The 27,864-nt window shown below is 42.7% G+C and overlaps 1 protein-coding gene across 1 annotated transcript in view; it reads right to left on the minus strand.

Moving 5' to 3' along the window:
- Nucleotides 1-27,864, minus strand: part of arhgap20b (Rho GTPase activating protein 20b) — a 46,456-nt gene that overhangs the window by 14,387 nt on the left and 4,205 nt on the right. Inside the window, exons 2-9 of the mRNA XM_055942731.1 lie at nt 25,587-25,669; nt 3,762-3,926; nt 3,375-3,524; nt 3,237-3,278; nt 3,017-3,101; nt 2,744-2,818; nt 2,259-2,325; nt 825-1,010 (exon numbers count right to left, since the gene is read on the minus strand). Coding sequence (XP_055798706.1) covers nt 825-1,010; nt 2,259-2,325; nt 2,744-2,818; nt 3,017-3,101; nt 3,237-3,278; nt 3,375-3,524; nt 3,762-3,926; nt 25,587-25,669 — 853 coding nt within the window. The remainder of the gene's footprint in view (nt 1-824; nt 1,011-2,258; nt 2,326-2,743; nt 2,819-3,016; nt 3,102-3,236; nt 3,279-3,374; nt 3,525-3,761; nt 3,927-25,586; nt 25,670-27,864) is intronic.

Consider the following 27,864-nt stretch of genomic DNA (forward strand, 5'->3'; position numbering starts at 1 on the left):
CGTGGTATACGGGAATGTTGGCCAATCAGCATTCAGGGCTTGAATCACCCAGTTTATAATCATGAATGAATGATGATGTGACCTGGATAGTCAAGTGGTTTTTAATAAGGCATCATGCAGAGAAATCACCATGCATGGTTTTTCAGATATACTTTCCGCATTTGTGCATAGAAATGACTGTGCAAAACAATTCAATTGGCATTTGAGAATACATGATTCATTATAAAGAGCAGCAAAAAGGTCATCTATAAAATAATTTGTATTGTTTTTTTCTCACAATTTTATGCTATGACAGAGAGACAGTATGCTATGACAGAGCGACAGTATGCTTTGACAGAGAGACAGTATGCTATGACAGAGAGACAGTATGCTATGACAGAGAGACAGTATGCTATGACAGAGAGACAGTATGCTATGACAGAGAGACAGTATGCTATGACAGAGAGACAGTATGCTATGACAGAGAGACAGTATGCTATGACAGAGAGACAGTATGCTATGACAGAGAGACAGTATGCTATGCCTCCAACAAGCAATGGAACATTTAGAACACTGTAATTATTCTAATTACAGGAAGGAGACTCTGATAACATCTGTAGAACTACATGTGCTAGCGTGACAGGAAGTTATTTACTATCTCCATTATGAATTAACCACTTCCGTAAAGAGAGCTAGATAATTGACGTGTAGAAAGTAGAAACAAAATGCACTAAAGAAAATTACATTGTTTACCCCTGTGGTGTATCTCGGGGGGAACTTAAAAATCAATACAGGCCAGCATCTCTTTCTCTATCTCTCTCTGTGAAAGTTAATGAATGATTCACCTGCTCGACCATGTCCTCCCCCTTCAGCCTTTAGCCTAAGGATGAAGCGAGGGCCGGAAGTGTCTTTAAGATGGTGATCAAGGTAGAGGCTCCCATCTACAGTCAGAATGTTGTTGGTGACTGCCGAGGCTTGGCAGTCCATTTCCCTCAAGGAGTTCAGGATAATACTGAAGGGATGCTCATGACCTGTCAGACACGACACGTGTAGATCAGTTTTTTTGTTGTATAGAATTGGAAAATGCATTCACTCCCTGCTGCTACCATTTCTGTTTAGTTAAGGAATAAGGCACAAAGGGGTGTGGTAATGGCCAATATACCACGGCTAAGGGTTGTTCTTACCCACGACGCAGCGCGGAGTGCCTGGAAACCACCCTTAGCCGTGGTATATTGGCCATATACTACAAACCCTCGAGGTGCCTTATTGCCATTATAAACTGGTTACTAACGTAATTAGAGCAGTAAAAATAAATGTTTTGTCATATCTGTGGTATACGGGAATGTCAGCCAATCAGCATTCAGGGCTTGAATCATCCAGTTTATAATCATGAATGAATGATGATGTGACCTGGATAGTCAAGTGGTTAGTGCTGCTGCTCCTGGTACATGTGCATAACGCTGTCACGGTACGACTGAATCCGGCTTATACTGCTCTGTGACCATTATCATTTTATCTTTCCTGGTAATCTGTCATTAGTTTACTATCTGTTCAAACAAACCCAACAAATCGAAAGGAGTGATTAAATTATATGGGAGATACATGATGAATCACAACCTCCTTATAATTACATGGGCTTAAAGACAAAGCAAATGTTTGATAAAAATGCTTGTAGTACCAGTCCTAAGCAAACATTTTTCAAACTGAGATCACCTACATTTCCCAGGGTCTATTTTTTCCAGTGTATCTCAGTTGGTAGAGCATGGTGCTTGCAACGCCAGGGTTGTGGGTTTGATTCCCACAGGGCACCAGTATGAAAATGTATACACTCACTACTGTAAGTCGCTCTGGATAAGAGTGTCTGCTAAAATATAAAAATGAGCATTGACTAAATTATATATTTTTCTACCAGCATTGACTTGAGAAAAATAGGTATCTGCCCTTTAGACAGAACAGCATGCGGTTGTATGAGACATTAATTCCAGACACACAAAGGCCCTCACGAATCCCTCTTCCGATCCCCAGGATTCCTAATATGCCTTGGCTTTGTGAGAGGCTCCTGTAGCCAGGTCGCAAGATTACAGTTTCAAGTCACAAACACTCTATGTGAACACACTAAGATGAGTACAGACAGAACCTGCCCAACTGAAATATTAGTTTGGGTAATCCTTTGACTAGACAGAAACTATGGTCTAAAATCCAAGCCAAGTGTGTCTTCATCCTGACTGTTTTGGAGGCGTGTTTCAGTGCATAGTGATAGTACTATCACATTTCCTCACCGATAAGAGGATATGGGGCTTCCTCTCTCCCTGAGACTACCCAGAGGCGGTAGTCAGTGGGTCTGCCCTATGGGAGTAGAAAAATTATGTTTAGGATGAAGAAAGGAAACTCGGAGTAATCTATAAGCCCAGGCATGGTCAGAGACAGGAAATGCCATTGTAAAGCATATAATGTTGTCAATGATCCTTGTGTTCCTTTTCTGATACTATTCCTGTCTTTTTCTAAAGATCTATGAGTAAACATGTAGGCTAGTGGTAGCAGAATTTGATCTAAATTCTAAAGAGTAAACATAAAAAAAGAAAAGAAAAAGATTTACAACAGGTGTAATATTGCAGAGCTTGGTAATAGTAATAATAATAATGATATATTACTCTATAATTATAGTAAAATGTTTGTCAATACATAATCCAAACAAAACATTTGGATTACGTCTAATAATAGAACAAAGACATAATGAACACAGAAATTGGTGGCAACAACTCACAGTGAGTCTAAATTGTTGGGTGAGGATCCTGATGACTTTGTCAACGTCACATGTATTGTCCACATTCACAGTCGTCTAGATTAAAACACAAATAATTCCTTCATAATCTTATAGAATTGGAAAATATTTTCTGAGGTTACTTGAATAAATGTTATGTTAACTAGAAATAGTCATACATGTAATCATATTTCATTTAGAATGTGAACATTTGGGGAAAATAATCAATAAGCATCCGAGAAGTAGCAGTAGTTGTAGATGAGTGAATTCTCTTACCATTGCACTATTTCCAATGTCCATGAGAAGAACCTTCATGGTGAGATTACTGAGATATTCCACTTCCTTGGATTTTGTGATGTGCCTGTGCCAAATAGCACGTGGCATATATTAGTGCTAATGTGGATGCATCAGATAGGTACAGTACATCATCCTATACATTTAATTTCAGAAATCATTTTCTATATTGTACATCTGGGTTTTGTGAGTATTTCCTTACCATTGTAAAGTGGAAAGCCACTTCTCCTTTGACTCCGATGAACTGATAGGGAAAACAAATGTCATATTTATTTCCCAAAATAGGAATTTAATTAAATGTCAAGTACTAACGAAAAATGATTAGATTGGAGTAGCCTACCTGAGAGTTACCACGTAATTGGTGGTAGGCCAGCCAATGACAAAGGAGTTCTTTGAGCACAGTTTTCTGTCTGCAACCTCTTCCGTGCAGGAAGCCAACCACATCTCACACAGCCTCACTCTCTCCTTCCGTTTGCGGCTTGTGGAAGACCTGCAAGACAACAGGTAAATACAACGATATCAGCAATCTATCAGGACAAATACAACAGTAATTGCAATCATCAATTCCACTTTATATTTTCATTTTGTTAAAGTGCCCCTCTCGTCCTAAGATAAATCTGTACAATTTACATAATGGAGAAAATGATATTAAGTCATTGTTAGTTCTCATCTATTCTATTCATCTTGTTCAGTAAGTGAACATTATTTTTATATGATGAGGACAAACTTTGATTTAGCGATGATGAGTGTGTCACTGAAGAGGAACAAGTGTCTCTCCTGGGTCTGCAGTCCAGTGCTGAGCTGCACGTGCTCTTCCATCACAAACTCTGCACTCTGGGACGTTAGGCTCTGGATCAGCGCTGCTCTTGGTGATGGGACTGGGACGGCATCCCTAAAGACAAAAAACACTCTGTAAAGGGAGCATCATGTCTCTGGCAATGAGACATGATACTGGACATTGTTTCCCATCAAACAGGCATTTACAATACGTTCATCACATCACACAAAAAACACACAGGGGTTACATAAAGTGCCTTCAGAAAGTATTCATAACCCGTGACTTACAGCGCATTCGGAAAATATTCAGACCCCTTCCCTTTTTCCACATTTTGTTGTGTTACAGTACAGCCTGAATTCCAAGGGGATGACATTTTTTTTTCTCACCCGTCGACACACAATACCCCATAATGACAAAGTGAAAACATAATTTTACAAATGTTTGAACATTTATTGAAAATGAAACACAGAAATATCTAATTTACATAAGTATTCACATCCCTGAGTCAATGGATGTTAGAATCACCTTTGGCAGCGGTTACAGCTGTGAGTCTTTCTGGGTAAGCTTTGTACACATGGATTGTACAATACTTGCAAAGTATTCTTAAAAAAAAAAATGTAATGTTGGTTGTCGATCATTGCTAGGCAGACATTTTCAAGTTGATTTAAGTCAAAATTGTAACTAAGCCACTCAGGAACATTCAACATTCAACATCTCCAGTGTATATTTGGCCTTGTGTTTCAGGTTATTGTCCTGCTGAAAGGTGAATTTGTCTCCCAGTGTCTGTTGAAAAGCGGACTAACCAGGTTTTCCTCCAAGATTTTGGCTGTGCTTAGCTCCATTCTCCATTCTCTTCTCCATTAATTTCTTTTTATCCTAAAAACTCCCTTGCCAATGACAAGCATACCCATAACAGGATGCAGCCACCACAATACTTGGAAATATGAAGTGGTACTCAATGATGTGTTGTGTTGGATTTGTATTCAGGACATAAAGGACACACATTTTTTCCGTTTTACTTAAGTGCCTTATTGCACACCGAATGCATGTCTTGGAATATTTTTTATTCTGTACAGGCTTCCTTCTTTTCACTCTGTCATTTAGTATTGTGGAGTATGCTGTTAATCCATCCTCAGTTTTCTCCTATCACAGCCATTAAACTATGTAACTGTTTTAAAGTTACCATTGGCCTCATGGTGAAATCCTTGAGTGGTTTCCTTCCTCTCCGGCAACTGAGTTAGTTGGGGCGGTTCCTCCTGCAGGCAGAGGAGGGTCGTTAAGTGATTGGAGCCACCTGGGCTCAGGGTATAAAGCTGTCACTAATCTCTCTTGCTCTCTCTCTCTGCTCCTCCAGGTATGCTTGTGGGTTGTGGTCAGTGAACACAGTTAAAGGGGTCAAACCAGAACCAACATAGACCTCGAAGTGCTGTAAAGCCCAAATGAGACCTAAAGCCTCCTTTTCAATTACAGAATAGTTTTTCTGATACTTATTAAATTTTCGGGAGAAGAAACTGACTGGACACTCAACCTTGTCATCATTCTCCTGGAGAAGCACAGCCCCAGCACCGATTTGACTGGCGTCTACCTGCAATTTGAAAGGTTTCCCAAAATTTGGTGCTGCCAACACAGGTGCCAAACACAAAAGAGTCTTAACTGCATCAAATGCCTCTTGACACTGGGTGGACCAGATAAATTCAGCCTTGGCCTTCAACAGATTGGTCAGTGGGGACACTACTACCGAAAAGTTTTTACAAAAAGCACGGTAGTACCCCGCCATTCCCAGGAAGCGCATCAGTTCTTTCTTTGTAGAGGGCTGTGGGAACTGCCTCACAGCCTGAACCTTGGCTTCCACGGGACAGACAAATCCCTGACCAACAACCTTGCCTAGGTATGTGACTGTAGCTTTGGCAAACTCACATTTTGCCAAATCAATACCTGTGTCCAACATAGACTGCATCTCTGTTTCCAGTTTTAGTCTCTTCTCCTCAGATACACGATCAAATCTGTGTTTGATAGGCTTAGCATCTCCGATGTCTATATCATGTTCAATTAAGTGGGTTTGTGATGGAGTGTCAGAAAACAAAACAGGGTAGTTTCTAATAAGAGCTACCAATTCATCACGTTTCTCAGAGTCTAAATGATCTACCAAAACCCCAAGGTTTTGCAAAGTCTGGGAGTTTTTCAACCGTCCTTGTAAGACCTCATTTGGCTTACTTGTACACTGACACGTATGACAAGTTTTAATAAACTGAGATACATCCCGCTTTAAACGTGGCCAGAAAAAATAACGAAGTATACGATCATACGTTTTACGAACACCCATATGACCTGCCACATCACCATGTGAAGTTTGCAACACTTTATTTCGCAAAGTAGTAGGTACAACTATTTGAAAGACTGGTTCTCCTAAACCCTTATCATAGTGTGGAACCCATTTCCTGACCAACAGCCCTTCAAGAAGAAAATAACACTGAGCACTATTCCTCACCACTGAATCAGGAACCACTTTATCAAACAGATCAGCCAAAGTAATATCGGCTTTTTGCTCAGCCATCAATGAATCTCTAGAACTAGTCAACTGTTCTGTCTGGAGTTTGACTGGCAACTCAAGACTTTCTGGCTTACTCTCAATCTCCTTACGAGAGGCTGCGCGGGTAACCGCACAAACTGGAAATATCTCAGGAGACACACAGTTCTGATCCGGAGATTCCCTTGCAGGGGACACTGAAGGTTGCTTCTTACAGATGTTTAATTTGCCATCTGCCCACACCTTACTACCTGCCAAGTCATTCCCCAAAATCATGTGTACTCCCTCTACTGGCAACTGAGGTCTAACCCCAACATCTACATCACCCTCTACCAGACCACATTTTAGGGTAACTTCATGTAAAGGACAAGAGAATGGAACTAAACCCATACCACACACCATTACACAACGGCCAGTATCAGACTCTTTAGAGAACGGCAAAACAGATTCCAGAATAAAAGAATCTAAAGCTCCAGTGTCTCTTAGGATCTTGATTTTAACATTCTTGTTGCCATCTACCAGGGACACTACACCATCTGAAATAAAGGCTGAAAAATCACAGCGGGAAAACTGAGAATCAAACTCAACTAGTGGCTGACACAGCTCACCCTGGTGGTCAGAGGCTGTAACAGGACTTGCCATCACAGCAGGTTTAACTTGAACTGACTGTTTTGATTTAAGCAGAGGACAATTTTTCTTCCAATGTCCTTCAACTAAACAGTAGCGACAGGTATTAGCATTAACCGGTGCTTTAAGTCCTCCAGACCCAAACTTCTGCTGAGGCCTTTGGAAAGATGCCCCCCAAAAAGGTGACCTACTATTCCTAGGAGTAAAGTTATTCTTATGGTACATATCACTGTTTGACTCAAAATGGCTTTTATGTGTTAGCCTGTACTCATCTGCAAGGATTGCTGCATCACTTGGAGACTTAACTTTACGTTCATTCATGTATGTAGCAACCTGGTCAGGAACAGAATTTTTGAACTGTTCTAACACAATCAAATTAGACAGACCCTCAAAAGTACTAACTTCAGAAGCTGTACACCAACGATTAAATGCAGAAGTCAAATCACAAACAAACTCAGAATAGGTTTGTGAATCTAACTTTTTCCTGTAACGAAAACGTTGACGATATGCCTCTGGCACAAGCTCGTAGACCTTCAGAACTGCTGATTTAACTTTAGCATAAACTTTACTGTCAGCTACACTCAGTGCTGCAAAAGCCTCACGTGCTTTACCTGTAAGTACACATTGCAACAACGTAGTCATGTCCAAATCTGACCAAGCTCTAGCTTCCGCAATACGCTCAAATAAAGTAAAGTATGTGTCTGGATCTAACTCATCAAATTTAGGCAACAAATGAAGATTCTGTGAAACATCAAACTGTGGTAGTCTTTCCGGTCTATTAGCATTTCTCAATCGCTCTATCTCTAATTGCATTTGCATTTGCTCTAATTGCATTTGCCTTTGCATTTGCAACAGTTCCCTCTGCTGCTCAAAAGTTAATGAAGGGCTAGCCTGAAAACTTGCACCCTCACTACTAGCAGACTGACCGCCAAAAACACCCATTTCCCTAAGACCCTGCTTTAAGCTAGTTTTAACAGTCTCTTTAATTTTTTTATCAACAATCTCAATCTGATAATGTTCAGCAATTTCAATTAACTGCTCCTTAGTACACAACTCTAAGGCTACCTCTGAAGGAGCTTGAACAAAACTACTCAAAATGGAAGACATTTTCCTCAACCAATACAACTATTACAAATGCTCAAAAAAAAACACAACTCACCTGCTGTCAATCTGGGTTCAAGGACAGGAGCCACACCCCACTATCCTCCAAAACTACTAACTAACTGGCCCTGGTCTTCGTGCAGTCACATGTGGTGGGGTTTTATGCACACAAAACCAGTGGAGTGGAAAAGACAACCAGAAACTGGCGGCCCTCCCATAACCACGGAGGTGCTCCCGAGCCGATGTAGGGGAAAAGGGAAAGGGATGCTCTACCCACGTTCACTGCCACCTAAAACAAAAACACCACAAGCCTCCTATGGACACTTGCTGATATGCCTGAACAGGAGAGGACTCCCACCTGAACAAAACCCAGAAAAAAACAGAGTGAATTGCTTAGCTACCAAGCTAACTGAACCAAAAGAACACATGGCTCTCAACGCTCTCTTCAACAAAATTGGCCCAACCAAAACATCCACTCAAACAAAAAAAATTGTCAATCTGAACTAAACTAACCCAAGTTAACTACTATCCCGGATGAGCCCCCACTTGTCACAAGCCGGCTCATAGCCTGTGACAAATGAGAGGACACGAACAACAGGTATAGGCCAATTCAAAAGTGTTCTTTATTATTAAGCAAACTATTAACTTAAACTAAGAAATAGGAATGAGGTGTGGTTGTATCATAATGTAAGGTGTATGTAAAGTGCATGGGTGCATGAATATGTGTGTGTGAACATGACTGAGTGAAAACTATGCAAAACTAAAAAGGAACAAACAAATCATGAGCATACCTGGAGGAGCAGAGAGAGAGAGCAAGAGAGATTAGTGACAGCTTTATACCCTGAGCCCAGGTGGCTCCAATCACTTAACGACCCTCCTCTGCCTGCAGGAGGAACCGCCCCCTGCACTGCAGAGGAGGAGCCGTGACACTATCCAAAGTTGAATTCATAATTTTCCCAATGCTCAAAGGGATATTCAATGTCTGCATTTTTTTGGACCTATCTACCAATAGGTGCCCTTTGTGAGGCATTGGGAAACCTCCCTGGTCTTATTAGAGATAATTGTGTGGTGTACAGAGATGAGGTAGTCATTAAAAAATCATCATCTTAAACACTATTATTGCACACCGAGTGAGTCCATGCAACTTATCATGTGACCTGTTAAGCAATTTTTACTCCTGAATTTATTCATGCTTGCCATAACAAAGGGGTTGAATACTTATTGACTCAAGATATTTCAGCTTTTCATTTTTTATTAATTTGTACAAATATTTCCAAAAACATAATTCCACTTTGACATTATGGGGTATTGTTCGTAGGCCAGTGACACAAAATCTCAATGTAATTTTAAATTCAGTCTGTAACATAGCAACATTTTTAAAAAGTCAAGGGCTATGAATGCATTTTACTTTGTAGATGAGGGGAGTTCTTTACTAATTAGTGACCTTAATTTATCAATCAGGTACAAGGAAGGAGCTAAAAACCTGCAAACACTCAGCCCTCCATGGAAAGAGTTTGTCACATGTCACTACACTCGGGACCCCGAGTGGCGCAGCGGTCTAACATGCTGATTCAAACATTGCACCTACACTCAGTGGCAGATTTAGGTATAGGCGACATGGGCAGCCGCCCAGGGTGGCATCTTGCCGGGGGCGGCACAGGGCGCCTGCACAAAAACATTTATATTAAAAAATTACAAATAATAATAATATTCGGAATGGTGACATTTGCACAATCGGTTTTCTATCGCTCATTTGCAAGTCACGTCAATAATATCATGTCACCGTGTGGGACTGTGGGTCAATTAACCTTGTCAGAGTGGGCACCCTGATTCTAGTTTGTGAGCTAGGTAGGCTACTGTCTGGGAAGGTCTCCCACTCTGAAGTACGAGATGGGGAAGGGGGCGGGGGTAGGTTGACCTCAGGTCTCCCCACTGGAAGTCCGAGGAAGGGGGAGCGGGGGAATCTATCAAATAGCGCACCTCTAACTTTGTACAGTACTAATGTAGTTGTGCAATTTAGTTTGTGTGTTTCTGTAGTATAGTGGAATCGTGGAATAATCAGGTTCTCTTCTTTATAAGTGTGTTATTCTATTTGTGTATTTGAGTGATATAGGATTTGTGCAATTTAGTTTTTTTTTTGTGTTTTTTTGTTAGCAATAGGGTAATAGTGTAATAATTTGATCTTTTTTATTTGTGTATATATATAATACAATTTATATATACAGTTTCCATTTGTCTTTGTTTCTTATTTTTGATATTTATGAGTCTTATTTTTGTATAGATTTTTATATTTAAATCCTTTCCCCCCCCTTTTTATAGTGACTGGCTACCTGCTTTTATTTGTGGCTTAGAATGCTCTGCAAGTAGCCTAGTGGTTAGAGCTTCCTCAGGTGGCAGTTAGCCTAGTGGTTAGAGCTTCCTCGGGTGGCAGGTAGCCTAGTGGTTAGAGCGTTGGGCCAGTAACCGGAAGGTTGCTGGATTGAATCCTTGAGCTGACAAGGTAAAAATGTTTTTTTCTGCCCCAGGAGCATGGCATTCCCTGGGTGCCAAAGACGTGGATATTGATTAAGGCCGGCTAGCAACAGCAAGCTAACTAAATTGGACAAATTAGCTTTTTCAAATTTTAATTTAACCTTTATTTTATCAGGGAGCCCTGAATTACATAAATTACTGTCACGATTTCCGCCGAAGTCGGCTCCTCTCCTTGTTCGAGGCGGCGTTCGGCGATCGACGTCACTGGCTTTTTAGCCATCGCCGCTCCATTTCTCATATATCCATTTGTTTTGTCTTGTTCCATACACACCTGGTTTTCATTCCATAATCACTGCATGTATTTAGTCCTCTGTTACCCTCCATGTCTTTGTGTGTAATTGTTTATTGTTATGTGGATATTGTCAGGCACCATACTTTTGTTATGTTCTGTGTTTTTGGCACGTTTATGTTATGTGCTGTCATTTTTGAACCGTAATTAAAGTGCGCCTGTTTACTACACTCTGCTCTCCTGCACCTGACTCCGCCTCCCGTACACACCCCTAACAATTACAGAACATACACACATCACATATAAATACAAAGAAAGAAAGTAAAATGCGGTCCTAAAATACAAACAAATTCATCAGTATTAAGTTGCTCAATCAGCTTTCTGAATTGCCCTAGTTGCACCAGAACATCACATTTAAGAACATTTTGAAGATTGTTCCATAAATAAGGTGAATGAAAACTAAAAGCTGATTTACTTAACTCAGTAAAGACCAAAGGAATTTCCAGAGTGTGGTAACTCGTATGTCTAAAGTTTAGTTATGATGTTAGGTGCAGTGGGGCTTTATGTAAAAGGACTTTATAAATGAAAACATAGTAATGTACATGACATCAAAGCCAGCCATCCAACTTTCTGTTTGAGAGTGCAGTGATGAGTACTAAAATTGTCTCCCGTAATAAAGTGCAGTGCGCTACATTCATATAGATGATGTTGCCATAGTCTAGGAGCGATAGGAACGTTGACTAAATAATCTGCTTTCTACTATTTAGCGAGAGGTAGGACCTGTTTCTTTCAAAGAAGACCATTTTTATTCTCAGCTTCTTAAAAACCTCTCTAGGGTATGTGGAACGGTAGCGTCTCACCTCGTCAACCACCAGTGAAACTGCAGGGCGCCAAATTCAAAACAACAGAAATCCCATAATAAAATTCCTCAAACATACATGTATTTTACACCATTTTAAAAATACACTTGTTGTCAATCCAGCCACAGTGTCCGATTTTAAAAAGGCTTTACGACGAAAGCAAACCAAACGATTATGTTAGGTCAGAGCCAAGTCACAGAAAAACACAGCCATTTTTCCAGCCAAAGAGAGGAGTCACAAAAAGCAGAAATATAGATAAAATTAATCACTAACCTTTGATGATCTTCATCAGATGACACTCATAGGACTTCATGTTACACAATACATGTATGTTTTGTTCGGTAAAGTTCATATTTATATCCAAAAATCTGAGTTTACATTGGTGCGTTATGTTCAGTAGTTCCAAAACATCCAGTGATTTTGCAGAGAGCCACATCAATTTACCGAAATAGTCATCATAAATGTTGATGAAAATACAAGTGTTATACATGGAATTTTAGATCCACTTCTCCTTAATGCAACCGCTGATTTAAAAAAGACTTTACGGAAAAAGCAAACCATGCAATAATCTGAGTACGGCGCTCAGACGACAAATCAACCCAAAGAGATATCCGCCATGTTGGAGTCAACAGAAGTCAGAAATAGCATTAGAAATATTCACTTACCTTTGATGATCTTCATCAGAATGCACTCCCAGGAATCCCAGTTCCACAATAAATGTTTGTTTTGTTCGATAATGTCAATCATTAATGTCCAAATTCCTCCTTGTTGTTTTGCGTTCAGTACACAATCTAAGCTCACGACGCGCGTGCATCTTTGGGATGTTTTTAACATAAATCTTCAATAATGTTCCAACCAGAGAATTCCTTTGTCTTCAGAAATGCAATGAACTCAAGCTAACTCTCACATGAACGCGCATGGTCAGCTCGTGGCACTCTGGGAGAGACCTTACTCAATCCCCTCTCATTTTCCCCCACTTCACTTCACAGTAGAAGCATCAAACAAGGTTCTAAAGGCTATTGACATCTAGTGAAAGCCTTAGGAAGTGCAACATTTCCACTGTATATTGGAAAAGCAAAGAGTTGAAAACCTACAAACCTCAGATTTCACACTTCCTGGTTGGATTTTTTCTCAGGTTTTTGCCTTCCATATGAGTTATGTTATACTCACAGACATCATTCAAACAGTTTTAGAAACTTCAGAGTGTTTTATCTCCAAATCCACTAATTATATGCATATCCTAGGATCTGGGCCTGAGTAGCAGGCAGTTTACTCTGGGCACGCTTTTCATCCGGACGTGAAAATACTGCTCCCTACCCAAGAGAGGTTAACTAACTCAACAATATACAGTGCTATCCAGATATTTGTAAGCGTGGACACGATATACAGTGCCAAATAAAATACAATTTAATTGGTCATATACACATATTTAGCAGATGTTACTGCGGGTGTAGTGAAAACGAGAGTGTGCAAAGCTGTCATCAAGGCAAAGGGTGGCTACTTTGAAGAATCTAAAATAAAGTATATTTTGATTTGTTTCAGACTATTTTGGTTACTACATGATTCCATATGTGTTATTTTATAGTTTTGATATCTTCACTATTATTCTACAATGTAGAAAATAGTAAAAGTAAAGAAAAAACCTTGAATGAGAACGTGTGTCCAAACTTTTGGCTGGTACTGTATATACAGTGCATTCGGAGAGTATTCAGACCCATTTACTTTTTCCGCATTTTGTTATGTTACAGCCTTATTCTAAAATGGATTAAATAAATATTATTCCTCATCAATATACATGCAATACCCCATAATGACAAAGGAAAAACAGGTTTTTAGAAATGTTTGAAAATCTATTAAAAAACAAAAAACAGAAATACCTTATTTACATAAGTATTCAGACCCATTGCTATGAGACTCAAAATTGAGCTCAGGTGCATCCTGTTTCCATTAATCATTCTTGAGATGTTTCTACAACTTGACTGGAGTCCACCTGTGGTAAATTCAATTGATTGGACATGATTTGGAAAGGCACAGATCTGTCTATATAAGGTCCCACAGTTGACAGTGCATGTCAGAGCAAAAGTCAAGCCATGAGGTCGAAGGAATTGTCAGTAGAGCTCAGAGACAGGATTGTGTCGAGGCACAGATCTGGGGAAGGGTACCAAAACATTTCTTCAGCATTGAAGGTCCCCAAGAACACAGTGGCCTCCATCATTCTTAAATGGAAGAAGTTTCGAACCACCAAGACTCTTCCTAGAGCTGGCTGCCTGGCTAAACTGAACAATCGGGGGAGAAGAACCCAATGGTCACTCTGACAGAGCTCCAGAGTTCCCGATGGTCACTCTGGTCTGATGAAATCAAGATTCAATCTTTTGCCTGAATGCCAAGCGTCATGTCTGGAGGTAACCTGGCACCATCCTTACCTTGATGCATGGTAGTGGCAGCATCATGCCGTGGGGATGTTTTTCAGCGGCCGAGACTGGAATACTAGTCAGGATCGGGGGAAAGATGAACGGAGCAAAGGACAGAGAGATCCTTGATGAAAATCTGCTCCAGAGCACTCAGGACTTCAGGTTGGGGTGAATGTGCACCTTCCAACAGGACAGCAACCCTAAGCACACAGCCAAGACGATGCATGAGTGGCATCTCTGGACAGACCTGAAAACAGTTGTGGAGCGTCGCTCCCAATCCAACCTGACAGAGCTTGAGAGGATCTGCAGAGAAGACTGGGAGAAACTCCCCAAATACAGTGTGCCAAGCTTGTAGCGTCCTTTTCCTGAAAACTCAAGGCTGTAATCGCTGCCAAAGGTGCTTCAACAAAGTACTGAGTAAAGGGTCTGAATATTTATGTAAATGTGATATTTCAGTTTTAAATTTTTTATACATGTAATCAAATTTAGAATAAGGCTTTAAACCTGTTATGGCTGCACGCTGAATATTGAAAAAACTGGAAAATGTGTGCACATTTTCAAACGGCCTCCTAAGAAACTTTTTATTTTCCAATATGCATATATTTACTACTGTTGGATAGATAACAGTCTGTAGTTTCTAAAAAGGTTTGAATTGTTTCTCTAAGTCGAACAGAAATATTTTTACAGCCATTTTCCCAGCCGAATTGAGTTTCCCAAAATGCGATGTGTCTCTTTAAGACCTTCTCTATAAAAGGCCATTTGACTTGGGACCATAGGGACACGTCAGAGGCGTACGTCAGACTGTAATGCGGAAGTGAGAATTGAAAGGGGTCGAATATCTCGTCCCTGGACTGAATAACAGAACTTCTTGTGAGACCTGCGCAGTTAAAATAAAAATCCGGGCGCGAAGGATAATTTGATCTCGGCTTCTGGAACAAGGTAGATAACTTTGAATATGATGCCTGACTACGATATTATTTGCTACATGTCACAAAATCATCCTAAAGTAGGTTTTTTCAATATACTTTAATTATATTATTGCAATTTATTCTGGACTTTAGATGTGAAACGACGGAAGAATTTTTTGAAGAAACGCTTTCTGGCGCAGCAATGCTACCGTGCTAGCTAACCAAAGAGGGAAATCATTCGTTCTGGAACCCAACTAAAGACTCTACTGGACATTGGACCCCGTTACAACATTCTGATGGAGTACCAAGAAAGATAAGACCCAATTTGGGATGCTTTTTCATATATATGTCGAACTGTTGAATGCTAACTCTGCTAACTATGCTAGGCTAGCGCTTGACTAGAATCAATGCTGCCTTATGCTAGCTTATGATGTTAGCTAATATAACGATATATTGTGTTTTCGCTGTAAAACACTTCAAAAATCGGAAATGTTGTCTGTATTCACAAGATATCTGTCTTTCATTAGTTATCCACCATATGTTTTTCTGAAATGTTTTATGAGGTGTAATTAGTAGCCGACGTTGGTGTATGTATTTTCTCTGGCTACTCCCGGCTGGATTCAGACTGTAGCTATGTATTAGCATTTTTGGGTAGCATCAATGTAAAACTGATTTATAGCTAAAATATGCACTTTTTATGAACAAAACATAGATTTATTGTGTAACATGTTATATGACTGTCATCTGAGGTCGTTTTTTCTGGGCTCTTTAGGTTGGTTTTAGTTTATTTCGGTTGGTTGTGCATGCTACTTCAATCATAATTCATACTTCATAATCATAATTCATACGTGTCTGTCCACTTTTGTATTTGGTGGTGAGCTAACATAAATATATGTGGTGTTTTCTCTGTAAAACATTTAAAAAATCGGACATGTTGGCTGGATTGACAAGATGTTTATCTTTCAAATGCTGTATTGGACTTGTTAATGTGTAAAAGTTAAATATTTTTAAAAAATAAATTTTGAATTTCGCGCTCTGCAGGGGTGTCATTTTCGGTCCGAGGTCGGGCTTGCACCCCAAACAGGTTAACGTAACAAAAAATGTGGATATGTCACGTTCCTGACCTATTTATGTTAGTTTTTGTGTGTTAGTTGGTCAGGACGTGAGGTTGGGTGGGCATTCTATGTTATCTGTTTCTATGTTGGTTTCGGTTTGCCTGGTATGGCTCTTGATTAGAGGCAGGTGGTTTGCGTTTGCCTCTAATTAAGAGTCATATTTAGGTAGGGCATTCTCACTGTTTGTTTGTGGGTGATTGTCTCCTATGTCTGTATGTATGTTCGTACCACATGGGACTGTAGCGTTTGTTTGTTTCGTTTCGATGTCGTCCGTTTCCTGTACGTAAGTTTGTTTAGTTATGTAAGTTTATGTTCAGGTTTCGTTCAACGTCGTTTTCTTGTTTTGTAGTTTGAAAGTGTTTTGTTTCGTTTCGTGTTGCCATCATCGTTGTTAAATAAAGATGGCTTATTTCCCAAAGCCTGCGTTTTGGTCTGAGGATCCTTCTCTCCTCACCTCATCCGAGGATGAGGAGAGCGTCACCCGTTACAGAATCACCCACCAACACGCTAAGACCAAGCGGCAAGGGAAAACGAAACGGAGTAAGGGACAGGAGAGAAAGGAGCAATGGACATGGGACGATGTTTTGGATGGAAAGGGTTGCTACACTTGGGAGGAGATCCTGGCTGGGAGGGATCGCCTCCCATGGGAACAGGTGGAGGCATTGAGGAGAGCAGAGGCTACCTGGGAGAGGAACCGGAGCTATGAGGGAACGCGTCTGGCACGGAAGCCGAAAAAGCCCGTAAGTAATTCCCAAAAATTTCTTGGGGGGGGGCTAGGAGATAGTGGGCCAAGGGCAGGTAGGAGACCTGCGCCCACTTCCCAGGCTTACCGTGGAGAGCGGGAGTACGGGCAGGCGCCGTGTTACGCAGTAGAGCGCACGGTGTCTCCTGTACGAGTGCATAGCCCAGTGCGGGTTATTCCACCTCCCCGCACTGGGAGGGCTAGATTGGGTATTGAGCCAGGTGTCATGAGGCCGGCTCAACGCGTCTGGTCTCCAGTGCGTCTCCTCGGGCCGGCATACATGGCACCTGCCTTACGCATGGTTTCCCCGGTTCGCCTACATAGGCCGGTGCGGGTTATTCCACCTCCCCGCACTGGTCGGGCAACCGGGAGCATTCAACCAGGTAAGGTTGGGCAGGTTCAATGCTCAAGAGTGCCAGTACGCCTCCACGGTCCGGTATTTCCGGCACCACCTCCCCGCCCCAGCCTAGTACCTTCAGTGTATACACTACGCACTAGGCTACCAGTGCGTATCCTGAGCCCTGTTCCTCCTCCACGCACTCTCCCTGTAGTGCGTGTATCTAGCCCGGTGCCTCCAGTTCCGGCCCCACGCACTAAGCTACCAGTGCGTCTCCAGAGCCCTGAACCCACTGTATCTTCTCCCCCTACTAATCCTGATGTGCTTGTCCTCAGCCCGGCGTCACCAGTGCCGGTACCACGCATCAGGGATAGAGTAGGCTTTGAGAATACAGTGTGCCCTGTCCCTGCTCCCCGCACTAGTAGGAAGGTGCTTGTCATTAGCACGGTGCCTCCAGTTCCGGCACCACGCACCAGGTCTACAGTGCGCCATATCCGGCCAGAGCCATCCGTCTCCCCAGCGCCATCTGAGCCATCCGTCTCCCCAGCGCCATCTGAGCCATCCGTCTCCCCAGCGCCATCTGAGCCATCCGTCTCCCCAGCGCCATCTGAGCCATCCGTCTCCCCAGCGCCATCTGAGCCATCCGTCTCCCCAGCGCCGTCTGAGCCATCCGTCTGCCAGGAGCCTGCAAAGCCGCCCGTCTGCCATGAGCCTGCAAAGCCGCCCGTCTGCCATGAGCCTACAGAGCCGTCAGCCAGACAGGAGCCGCTAGAGCCGTCAGCCAGACAGGAGCCGCTAGAGCCGTCAGCCAGACAGGATCTGCCAGAGCCGCCAACCAGACAGGATCTGCCAGAGCCGCCAACCAGACAGGATCTGCCAGAGCCGCCAACCAGACAGGATCTGCTAGAGCCGCCAACCAGACAGGATCTGCCAGAGCCGCCAACCAGACAGGATCTGCCAGAGCCGTCAGAGAGCCATGAGCAGCCAAAGCCGTCAGAGAGCCATGAGCAGCCAGAGCCGTCAGAGCGCCATGAGCAGCCAGAGCCGTCAGAGCGCCATGAGCAGCCAGAGCCGTCAGAGCGCCATGAGCAGCCAGAGCCGTCAGAGCGCCATGAGCAGCCAGAGCCGTCAGAGCGCCATGAGCGTCGAGAGCCGTCAGCCTGCCATGAGCGTCGAGAGCCGTCAGCCTGCCATGAGCGTCGAGAGCCGTCAGCCTGCCATGAGCGTCGAGAGCCGTCAGCCTGCCATGAGCGTCGAGAGCCGTCAGCCTGCCATGAGCGTCGAGAGCCGTCAGCCAGCCATGAGCATCGAGAGTCGTCAGTCAGCCATGAGCTGCCCTTCAGCCTGAAAAGGCTAGATACCCAGAACTGCCCATCAGTCCAGAGCTGTCTCTCTGTCCGGAGCTGCCTTTCAGTCCGGAGTTGCCCCTCTATCCTGATCTCCCTCTCTATCTTTATCTACCTCTATAGTCTTATCTATCCCTCTGTCTTGGTTTATCTCTCTGTCCCGGTATTGTCATTATTAGATTTGTTATTAGGAGGATTTTGTGGGGGAAGTAAGAGGGTGGACATTCTTGAAGGGAGGGGGCTAGGATGGATTATGGTGGGGTGGGAACCGCGCCCGGAGCCTGAGCCACCACCGTGGTTAGATGCCCACCCAGACCCTCCCCTAGACTTTGTGCTGGTGCGTCCGGAGTTCGCACCTTGTGGGGGGGGGGTACTGTCACGTTCCTGACCTATTTATGTTAGTTTTTGTGTGTTAGTTGGTCAGGACGTGAGGTTGGGTGGGCATTCTATGTTATCTGTTTCTATGTTGGTTTCGGTTTGCCTGGTATGGCTCTTGATTAGAGGCAGGTGGTTTGCGTTTGCCTCTAATTAAGAGTCATATTTAGGTAGGGCATTCTCACTGTTTGTTTGTGGGTGATTGTCTCCTATGTCTGTATGTATGTTCGTACCACATGGGACTGTAGCGTTTGTTTGTTTCGTTTCGTTTCGATGTCGTCCGTTTCCTGTACGTAAGTTTATGTTTAGTTATGTAAGTTTATGTTCAGGTTTCGTTCAACGTCGTTTTCTTGTTTTGTAGTTTGAAAGTGTTTTGTTTCGTTTCGTGTTGCCATCATCGTTGTTAAATAAAGATGGCTTATTTCCCAAAGCCTGCGTTTTGGTCTGAGGATCCTTCTCTCCTCACCTCATCCGAGGATGAGGAGAGCGTCACCCGTTACAGGATAAAGCCAAATGCACTGTATGGACACCATCCAAAGTACAGTATGCTTAAATCAGACTTATTTTTATGTGCTCTAGAGAACAACATATACTGAGTATTACCTGCATTCAGTACTAATTTCAGGTCATTAAAGTTTTCTGTATACAGTGAAGGCAGAATGTAGTTCAAATAGAGCCTAGGCCAATTGAGAAAAGCCTTTGAATTAGCAGTGAGTGATCAACAGTATCTAAAGCCTTTGACAGATCAATGAAGAGAACAGCACAATGTAGCCTTTTATCCATCCAGTTAACTTCATAATTTATAACTGTCACGTCTGCTCCCGCAGAGGGCGCCAGGCTGCCCTGCATCACACACTCTTATCATCCATTACGCACACCTGCTTACCCTCGTCACGCGCATCAGCGATATTGGACTCACCTGGACTCACTCATCCCCTGTTATTACCTCCCCTATATTTGTCAGTTCCCCAGCTCTGTTCCCCGCTTCTGCATTGATTTACTTTTGTTTGTGTTACTTGTTTGCTGACGCTGTTCCTGTCTCGTTCCATGTCCGTTCTTTATTAAATGTTTGACTCCCCGTGCCTGCTTCGTCTCTCCAGCGTCAATGTATGTGAGAAAATGCAGAAGCCAACACACAAAGCATCGGGGAGTACTGGCGTTCCGGTTGGTATGGTGTCATCGGCTCTGGGTCGCCACCGATGGAACCGGGGGTTCCCAGCCAGCTCGTCGGGCTTCCACGCCCTAGCTTGCTCGAGAGGTTTCCTTACCCCGGTTGGTTCTGGTGGCGCCTAACCCACGTTGGTCCTCAGCCGGATCGTCAGTTCTTGTTCGCCCAGCCGGTCCAGGAGTTTTTTTTGTTTTGTTGGTGAAATTGGGGTCGATTCCGCCGCCGATGGAACCGGGGGTGCCTAAGCCAGCCCGTCAAGCTTTCACGCCCTGGCTGGCTCGAGAGGTTTCTTTGCCACGGTTGGCTCGGCAGCTTCCCATCCCACGTCACACTCCACCGGATCTTCAGGCGCCCTCTCTGCAGCGGGATTGACAGGCATCTTACCTCAGCCGGTTCGTTGGGCTCCCACGCCCCAATCGGCTTGCCCAGCGCCCAGGTCTCAGCCGGTTCGCCCAGGTGGGACTCTGGGTGGCACCCCAAGAGGGAGGGGGGGGGGGTACTGTCACGTCTGCTCCCACTCCCCCCCTCCCGGCGCTTAAGGGCACCAGGCTGCCCTGCATCACGCACTCTCATCATCCATTACGCACACCTGCCTTCCCTCGTCACATGCATCAGCGATATTGGACTCACCTGGACTCACTCATCACCTGTTATTACCTCCCCTATATTTGTCAGTTCCCCAGCTCTGTTCCCCGCTTCTGCATTGATTTACTTTTGTTTGAGTTACTTGTTTGCTGACGCTGTTCCTGTCTCGTTCCATGTCCGGTATTTATTAAATGTTTGACTCCCTGTACCTGCTTCGTCTCTCCAGCATCATTCCATGTGACAATAACTAAGGATGCAACAGAGATAGGGCTATGACCTGGTCTACAACCTGACTGATGTACATTTAGATTACATTTTAAAGATAAGAAAGTTCTTAGCTGAGAATTAATCAAGAATACAAATATTTTAGCTAGGCAAGAACGTTTAGAAATAGGCCAATAATTATTTAGGACACAAGGGTCACCACCTTTTCTTTGTGAAGGGGGAGTACACGGGCCACCTTCCAAACCTTGGCGATAGTACCAGATATAATCGTCAGGTTAAATATATGGGTTAATGATTCAGCAATAAGGGAGGCAGAGAGCTGCAAAATGGATCAAGCATATCAGCTCCCGCATCTAGCACATCACATATAGTAAATTGTTGAAATAAAAACAGAGATTCGCTAGAAGTTGACAGGTTAACCATGGAGTCAGCTAGAGGCTGGCAGAGGGAAGAGCAGTTGATTGACTGACAAAATAAAAATAAAAAAGCCTGAGATAAAACAATGATTTAAAGCAACACTTATAACATTCTTCTCAGTTGTGATGCCAGAGTCAGCCAGAACTTGCTTAGGCAGGGAAGAAGAAGAATTTGGACATTAAAGTGCATTTACTGTTTTCCAAAAATTTTAACATCTGTTTAGAGCGTTGGGCCTGTAACCGAAAGGTTGCTGGATCGAATCCCCGAGCTGACAAGGTAAAAATCTGTCGTTCTGCCCCTAAGCAAGGCAGTTAGGACCACTGTTCCCCGGGCGCCGAAGACGTGGATGTTGATTAAGGCGGAAGACGCATTTCAGTTGAAGGCATTCAATTGTACAACTGACTAGGTATCCCCCTTTCCCTTCCCTTTCTTAATTGTCTGAAAGATTGCCAGTCCACTACAGTCAGTTTTTCTTGCTATGGCTCAGGCGGCGCTGGACAGAAAATCAGGCCTGATTTTTCCTCTGAATGAGCTCAGAAAATTCAGAAGAAAACCAAGGGTTCGATCTATCTTTGACTCTGAATTGTTTCAAAGGGGCGTGTTTATCTGCCGGATGAATAAATATGGAAGATATATTTTCTAGAGCCAACTCAGGGTCAGGAAAACAGGAAATAGTGGCTAAATCAGTTCAACAAACTTTTTAATATGTATCTTCTTAATTAAATGATGATTAGTATTTTGCTGTTTTGTATCTCTAATACATACAATGGGACAATGATCACTGAGATCATATGCAAATACTCCACAAGACAAATATTTATGGAGGTTATTAGTAAGAATTAAATCAATCAATGAAGAGTTAACAAGATTTTTCACATTTAGCGATGTGGGTTTTGAGATCAATTGAGTCAAATAAAAATCAATGCATATACTGTTAAGTTATTAATATATTGAGTTGACCAAATCTCTGGACAAATCTTTTAGGAATCACTGTCACGCCCTGACCATAGTTTGCGTTGTTTGTTTCTATGTTTTGTTTGGTCAGGGTGTGATATGAGTGGGCATTTTATGTTGTATGTCTAGTTTGTCTGTTTCTATGTGTTTGGCCTGATATGGTTCTCAATCAGAGGCAGGTGTTAGTCGTTGTCTCTGATTGGGAGCCATATTTAGGTAGCCTGTTTTGTCTTTGTGGTTTGTGGGTGATTGTTCCTGTTACTGTGTTTCTGTGTTCTGTGTTCACGTTACGGGACTGTTTCGTCTTCGTTCATTTTGTCCGTTTATTGTTTTTGTTTGTTGTTTAAAGTATTCTATTAAAATGGATAATCATCACGCTGCATTTTGGTCCTCCTCTCTTTCGCCCGACGAAGAACGTTACAATCACAGTTTTAAGAGAAATATTCTTTAAAGTTACAGAGGGCTATTGCAAGAAATGACTTTTAACACTTTTTTGAAGAGTTAGAAATTTGGATCCTTTGCTCCGGACAAGGATAATTCGAAGCATAAAGCTGACAAGGAAATCAATAATATTGAAAGTATTTTGAAAATTCCCAAAACAAATCTTTTCCCAATAAAATTCCCCTAACTGTAAACGTTAAGCTCAAATAATGCAACAAAATATTTTTTCAATTATACAAATAAAGTTCTCCTGCCGGACAAGGATTGTCCAGACTTTAAAGAATCCCTAAGCTAATTTCCTGTCATTCAAAAAAATAAAAATGGTTTATGACGTGTTCATATGCTATCTGGGCCCCCAAAAGCTTGTGCAGGGTGTGTCCTATACCAGTGACTACAACGGAGCTACCAGTACCACCTGGGACTACCAGCACATACAGAAAGGTGTCAAATGACAATGATTGAGTTAGTATCAATGTTGAAATCTCTATGATCGTTGCTGCAAATGCAGAATCATGTACTACAGTGTTCATGACTATGAGACAAAAAAGGGCACAGTGAGGGAGGGAATCTAGATGTCTATAGAATTAAGTGTCGATTAATAGTGATCTTTTGTAAACAAAGCCAACCAAAAGGTAGATGGAGACTAAATTATCTTCATTTTTTTTGTAGGAGCTAAGGAGGAGCTAATCCGAGATGGCAAGAGCCCCACAGGCCGTATTTCACAGGGGTTGTTTTTGTTACTCCTCACTATTTAGCTGCTGTTACCATGATAGAGAAGCTCTGAGACCAAATAAAGGCAGGAATTCTTTGCAGATGGCAGCACTAAAGACCTTGGGACTGTGGAGTGCCGTGTGCGTTATGCGTCATTGAGACAGTGAGCTAGAGCAGGGCTTGGAGAAGAGAGGTTCAAACATGGAAACAAATTGCCAGCCCTTCCACAGCTCAAGAGCAGTACAAACGTCATTGGAAAAACTAAATAGATTAAAATGAGAGAATAGAAAACCACATCCATAGGCTATCCATAGGTCGTATATTTTCGCAGGAACTAATTGTGGGGGGGATTTTAAAAATGTTTGCCGGTGCTACAGACATTTATATCAGTCCACTAATACAGGACTAGTAAAGGCCCAGTGCACTACTTTTTTGAGAAAAAATAAAATAAAATAATAATAACAATTGCATGTTTTAGGGGGTACTGCAGCACCCTCAGCACTCCTACCTCCCGTGGCTATGGTCATATGGAGCATATGCATTCTTATGCTGTACACTAACAAAATATACTGTACCATATCATATCCAGTATGGCATAATGTCGTTCAATAACTCATGACAACATAAGCCTGTCACCAGTCTGCTTCTAGTTTGCTTTCTTGGTAAATGCAGTGACAGGGCCTGTGCAAAGCTGACAGTAATACAAATATTGTATCACTGAACAATTACAATTGCTGGAAAAACTTACATTTTTCTGTCAGATGAGACATTTATTATGGCTGAACCATGAGTAAACACAATCAGTCACTGACATGAGAAAAAATTGAGCTATGAAAACAAACACTATATATACAAAAGTATGTGGACACCCCTTCGACTATTTCAGCCACACCCATTGCTGACAGGTGTATAAAATTGAGCACACAGAAATGCAATCTCCATAGACAAATATTGGCAGTAAAATGGCCTTACTGAAGAGCTCAGTGACTTTCAACGTGGCACTGTCATAGGAGGCCACCTTTCCAACAAGTCAGTTCATAAAATTTCTGCCTTGCTAGAGCTGCCACGGTCAACTGTAAGTGCTGTTATTGTGAAGTGGAAACGTCTGGGAGAAACAACAGCTCAGCTGGGAAGTGGTAGGCCACACAAGCTCACAGTATGGGACCGCTGAGTGCTGAAGTGCGTAGCGTGTAAAAATCATATGTCCTCGGTTGCAAGACTCACTACCGAGTTCCAAACTGCCTCTGGAAGAAATGTCAGCACAATAACTGTTCATCGGGAGCTTAATGAAATGGGTTTCCATGGCCGAGCAGCCGCACACAAACCTAAGATCACCATGCACAATGCCAAGCGTCGGCTGGAGTGGTGTAAAGCTCACCGCCACTGGACTCTGGAGTGATGAACCAACGATTCACCATCTGGCAGTCTGATGGATGAATCTGTGTTTGGCGGATGCCAGGAGAATGCTACCTGCCCCAAATGGTCTGGGGATGTTTTCATGGTTCAGGCTAGGCCCGTGAGTTCCAGTGAAGGGAAATTAACGCTACAGCATACAATGACGATTCTGTGCTTCCAATTTTGTGGTAACTGTTTGGGGAGGGCCCTTTCCTGTTTCAGTATGACAATGCCCCCATTCACAAAGCGAGGTCCATACAGAAATGGTTTGTCGAGATCGGTGTGGAAGAACTTGACTGGCCTGCACAGAGCCCTCACCTCTACCCCATCGAACAACTTTGGGATGAATTGTAACGCCGACTGCGAGCCAGGCCTAATCGCCCAACATCAGTGCCTTACCTCCCTAATGCTCTTGTGGCTGAATGGAAGCAAGTCCCTGCAGCAATGTTCCGACATCTAGTGGAAAGCCTTCCCAGAAGAGTGGAGGCTGTTATGGCAGCAAAGGGGGAACCAACTCCATATTAATGCCCATGATTTTGGAATGAGATGTATGACAAGCAGGTGTCCACATACGTTTAAGAATAATGGAGGCCACTGTGTTCTTGAGGAACCTTCAATGCTGCAGAAATGTTTTGGTACCCTTCCCCAGATCTGTGACACATACGTTATGTAGTGTAGCATGAGTAAAAAGGGAAAACAAGTCTGGAGACAAGTGTGCAGACAGACAGACAGACAGACATATGGTTTGACATTATTCATTTGGCTGACCTGCTGTGGCCCTTTGGTTTGCTGAATGCCTTTGTGATGGCTGATTGGCCAGAATGTCTTCGCTGAAGTGCTGTCCTCATTTTCTGTGAGAAAAACATAGCTTTTCCAATCAGGGATGAAATAAACAGATCATTCATTCATGGAGCCAAAAGTGGCTCGGTAAAGGGGTAGTTCCTCCAAATTAACAACAACAGATGATTCCCTACCGTGAACGTAGTCTATGGAACAGGAGAGACTGTTTACATTTACATTTTAGTCATTTAGCAGATGCGCTTATCCAGAGCGATTTACAGTTAGTGCATTTTGTTATTATTTCATTACACATGACCAACCTTCAAAGCATTGGGTTGTGTTTCATAATGACTTGGTTTTCAATGACCTTCATCTATCTAATTTTACCAAGGAGAGCCTTGATTTGACCATGTACTGTAATTTATAACAACAACGCAGCAGGAAAATAAGTTTGCAGACAGTGGCAAAGAAGTAAAGAAATATGATCTGCAGACTACATTCTCTCCTGGCTATAATTGAGAAAATCTACGCATGAGACATCATACTGATGTAATTTGTAGTGAAGTCCAGCAGTCATGGTAAGCCTGATGTCTTTTTAACCAATTTTGCCCACTGGGTTGAGCTCTTGTAAAATAGTTAGTACCAGGAATTGATATCTGTAGGCCTACTCGGTACATGGTTAGTCATATATTTTTCTCATCATCCATGTAGGCTACTGCATCTCATAGAATACAATACAATATAATTGTAGCACTGCAAAAATAAAAGATAACATGTTTTTTCCATCAGTGATGGAAAGCAGAATGTGGTATAGTTGCATCTGTTTCCTGCCTCTTCTAGGCAGCTGTGGGGTGAAGGAAGCCCTCTCCACCACGTCAGTATTATTAGCCCATGGGGTAGAGCTACACAATGCTGCAGGGAGGTTCTAAACTCCTCAATGTTGAATCTGTGTGGTTGAGATATTGTGTTATGTGCTGTGCAAGTATTTTCTATGGTATTGCAAATCTATTTACATTTGATTTATTCACCTTCATTTTCTTTTTCTATTCTTAAATGAAAGCGGAAGTTCAATATTTTCTCTGTTTGTTCGTCCATCTGCATGATTACCATGTGCAATTTAAACCTTTCCTACTTTACAATCCAGCTGGTATGCAGTATAAGTGCACACGGATTGTTATGTAGAAGAATTCATTGGGTAATGTTTGTGTGGGTTTTCATAGTGTCTTCTCCAACCTTTTATATATACAGTGCATTCGGAAAGTATTCAGACCACTTGAATTTTTACACATTTTGTTACATTACAGCCTAATTCTAAAATTCATAAAATAGATTTGTTTTCTCATCGGTCTACACACAATACCTCATAATGACAAAGCAAAAAAAGTTTTTATAATTTATTGCAAATTTATGCAAAATAAAAATGTTGAAATATTTCATTTACATAAGTATTCAGACTTTTTACTATGTACTTTGTTGACACACCTTTGGCAGCGATTACAGCCTTGAGTCTTCTTGGGTATGACGCTACAAGCTTGGCACCCGTGTATTTGTGGAGTTTCTCCCATTCTTCTCTGCAGATCTTCTCAAGCTCTGTCAGGTTGGATGGGGAGTGCACAGCTGTTTTCAGGTCTCTCCAGAGATGTTAGAACGGGTTCAAGTCCGGTCTCTGGCTGGGCCACTCACAAGAACATTCAGAAACTTGTCCCGAAGCCACTCCTGCGTCGTCTTGGCTGTGTGCTTAGGGTCATTTTCCTGTTGGAAAGTCGCCCCAGTCTGAGGTCCTGAGCACTCTAGGGCAGGTTTCCATCAAGGGTGTCTCTGTAGTTTGCTCCGTTCATCTTTCCCTCAATTCTGACTAGTCTCCCAGTCCCTGCCGCTGAAAAACATCCCCAAAGCATGATGCTGCCACCACCATGCTTTACCGTAGTTATGGTGTCAGGTTTCCTCCAGATGTGACGCTTGGCATTCAGGCCAAAGAGTTGAATCTTGGTTTCATCAGACCAGAGAATCTTGTTTCTCATGGTCTGAGAGTCCTTTAGATGCCTTTTGGCAAGCGGGTTGTCATGTGCCTTTTACTGAGGAGTGGCTTCCGTCTGGCCACTCTACCATAAAGGCCTGATTGGTGGAGTGCTGCAGAGATGGGTGTCATTCTGAAAGGTTCTCTCATCTCCACAGAGCAACTCTGGAGCTCTGTCAGAGTGACCATCGGATTCTTGGTCACCTCCCTGACCAAGGCCCTTCTCCCCTGATTGCTCAGTTTGGTCGG

This window comes from Salvelinus fontinalis, chromosome 13 (genome assembly GCF_029448725.1).
Source record: "Salvelinus fontinalis isolate EN_2023a chromosome 13, ASM2944872v1, whole genome shotgun sequence".
NCBI lineage: Eukaryota > Metazoa > Chordata > Actinopteri > Salmoniformes > Salmonidae > Salvelinus > Salvelinus fontinalis.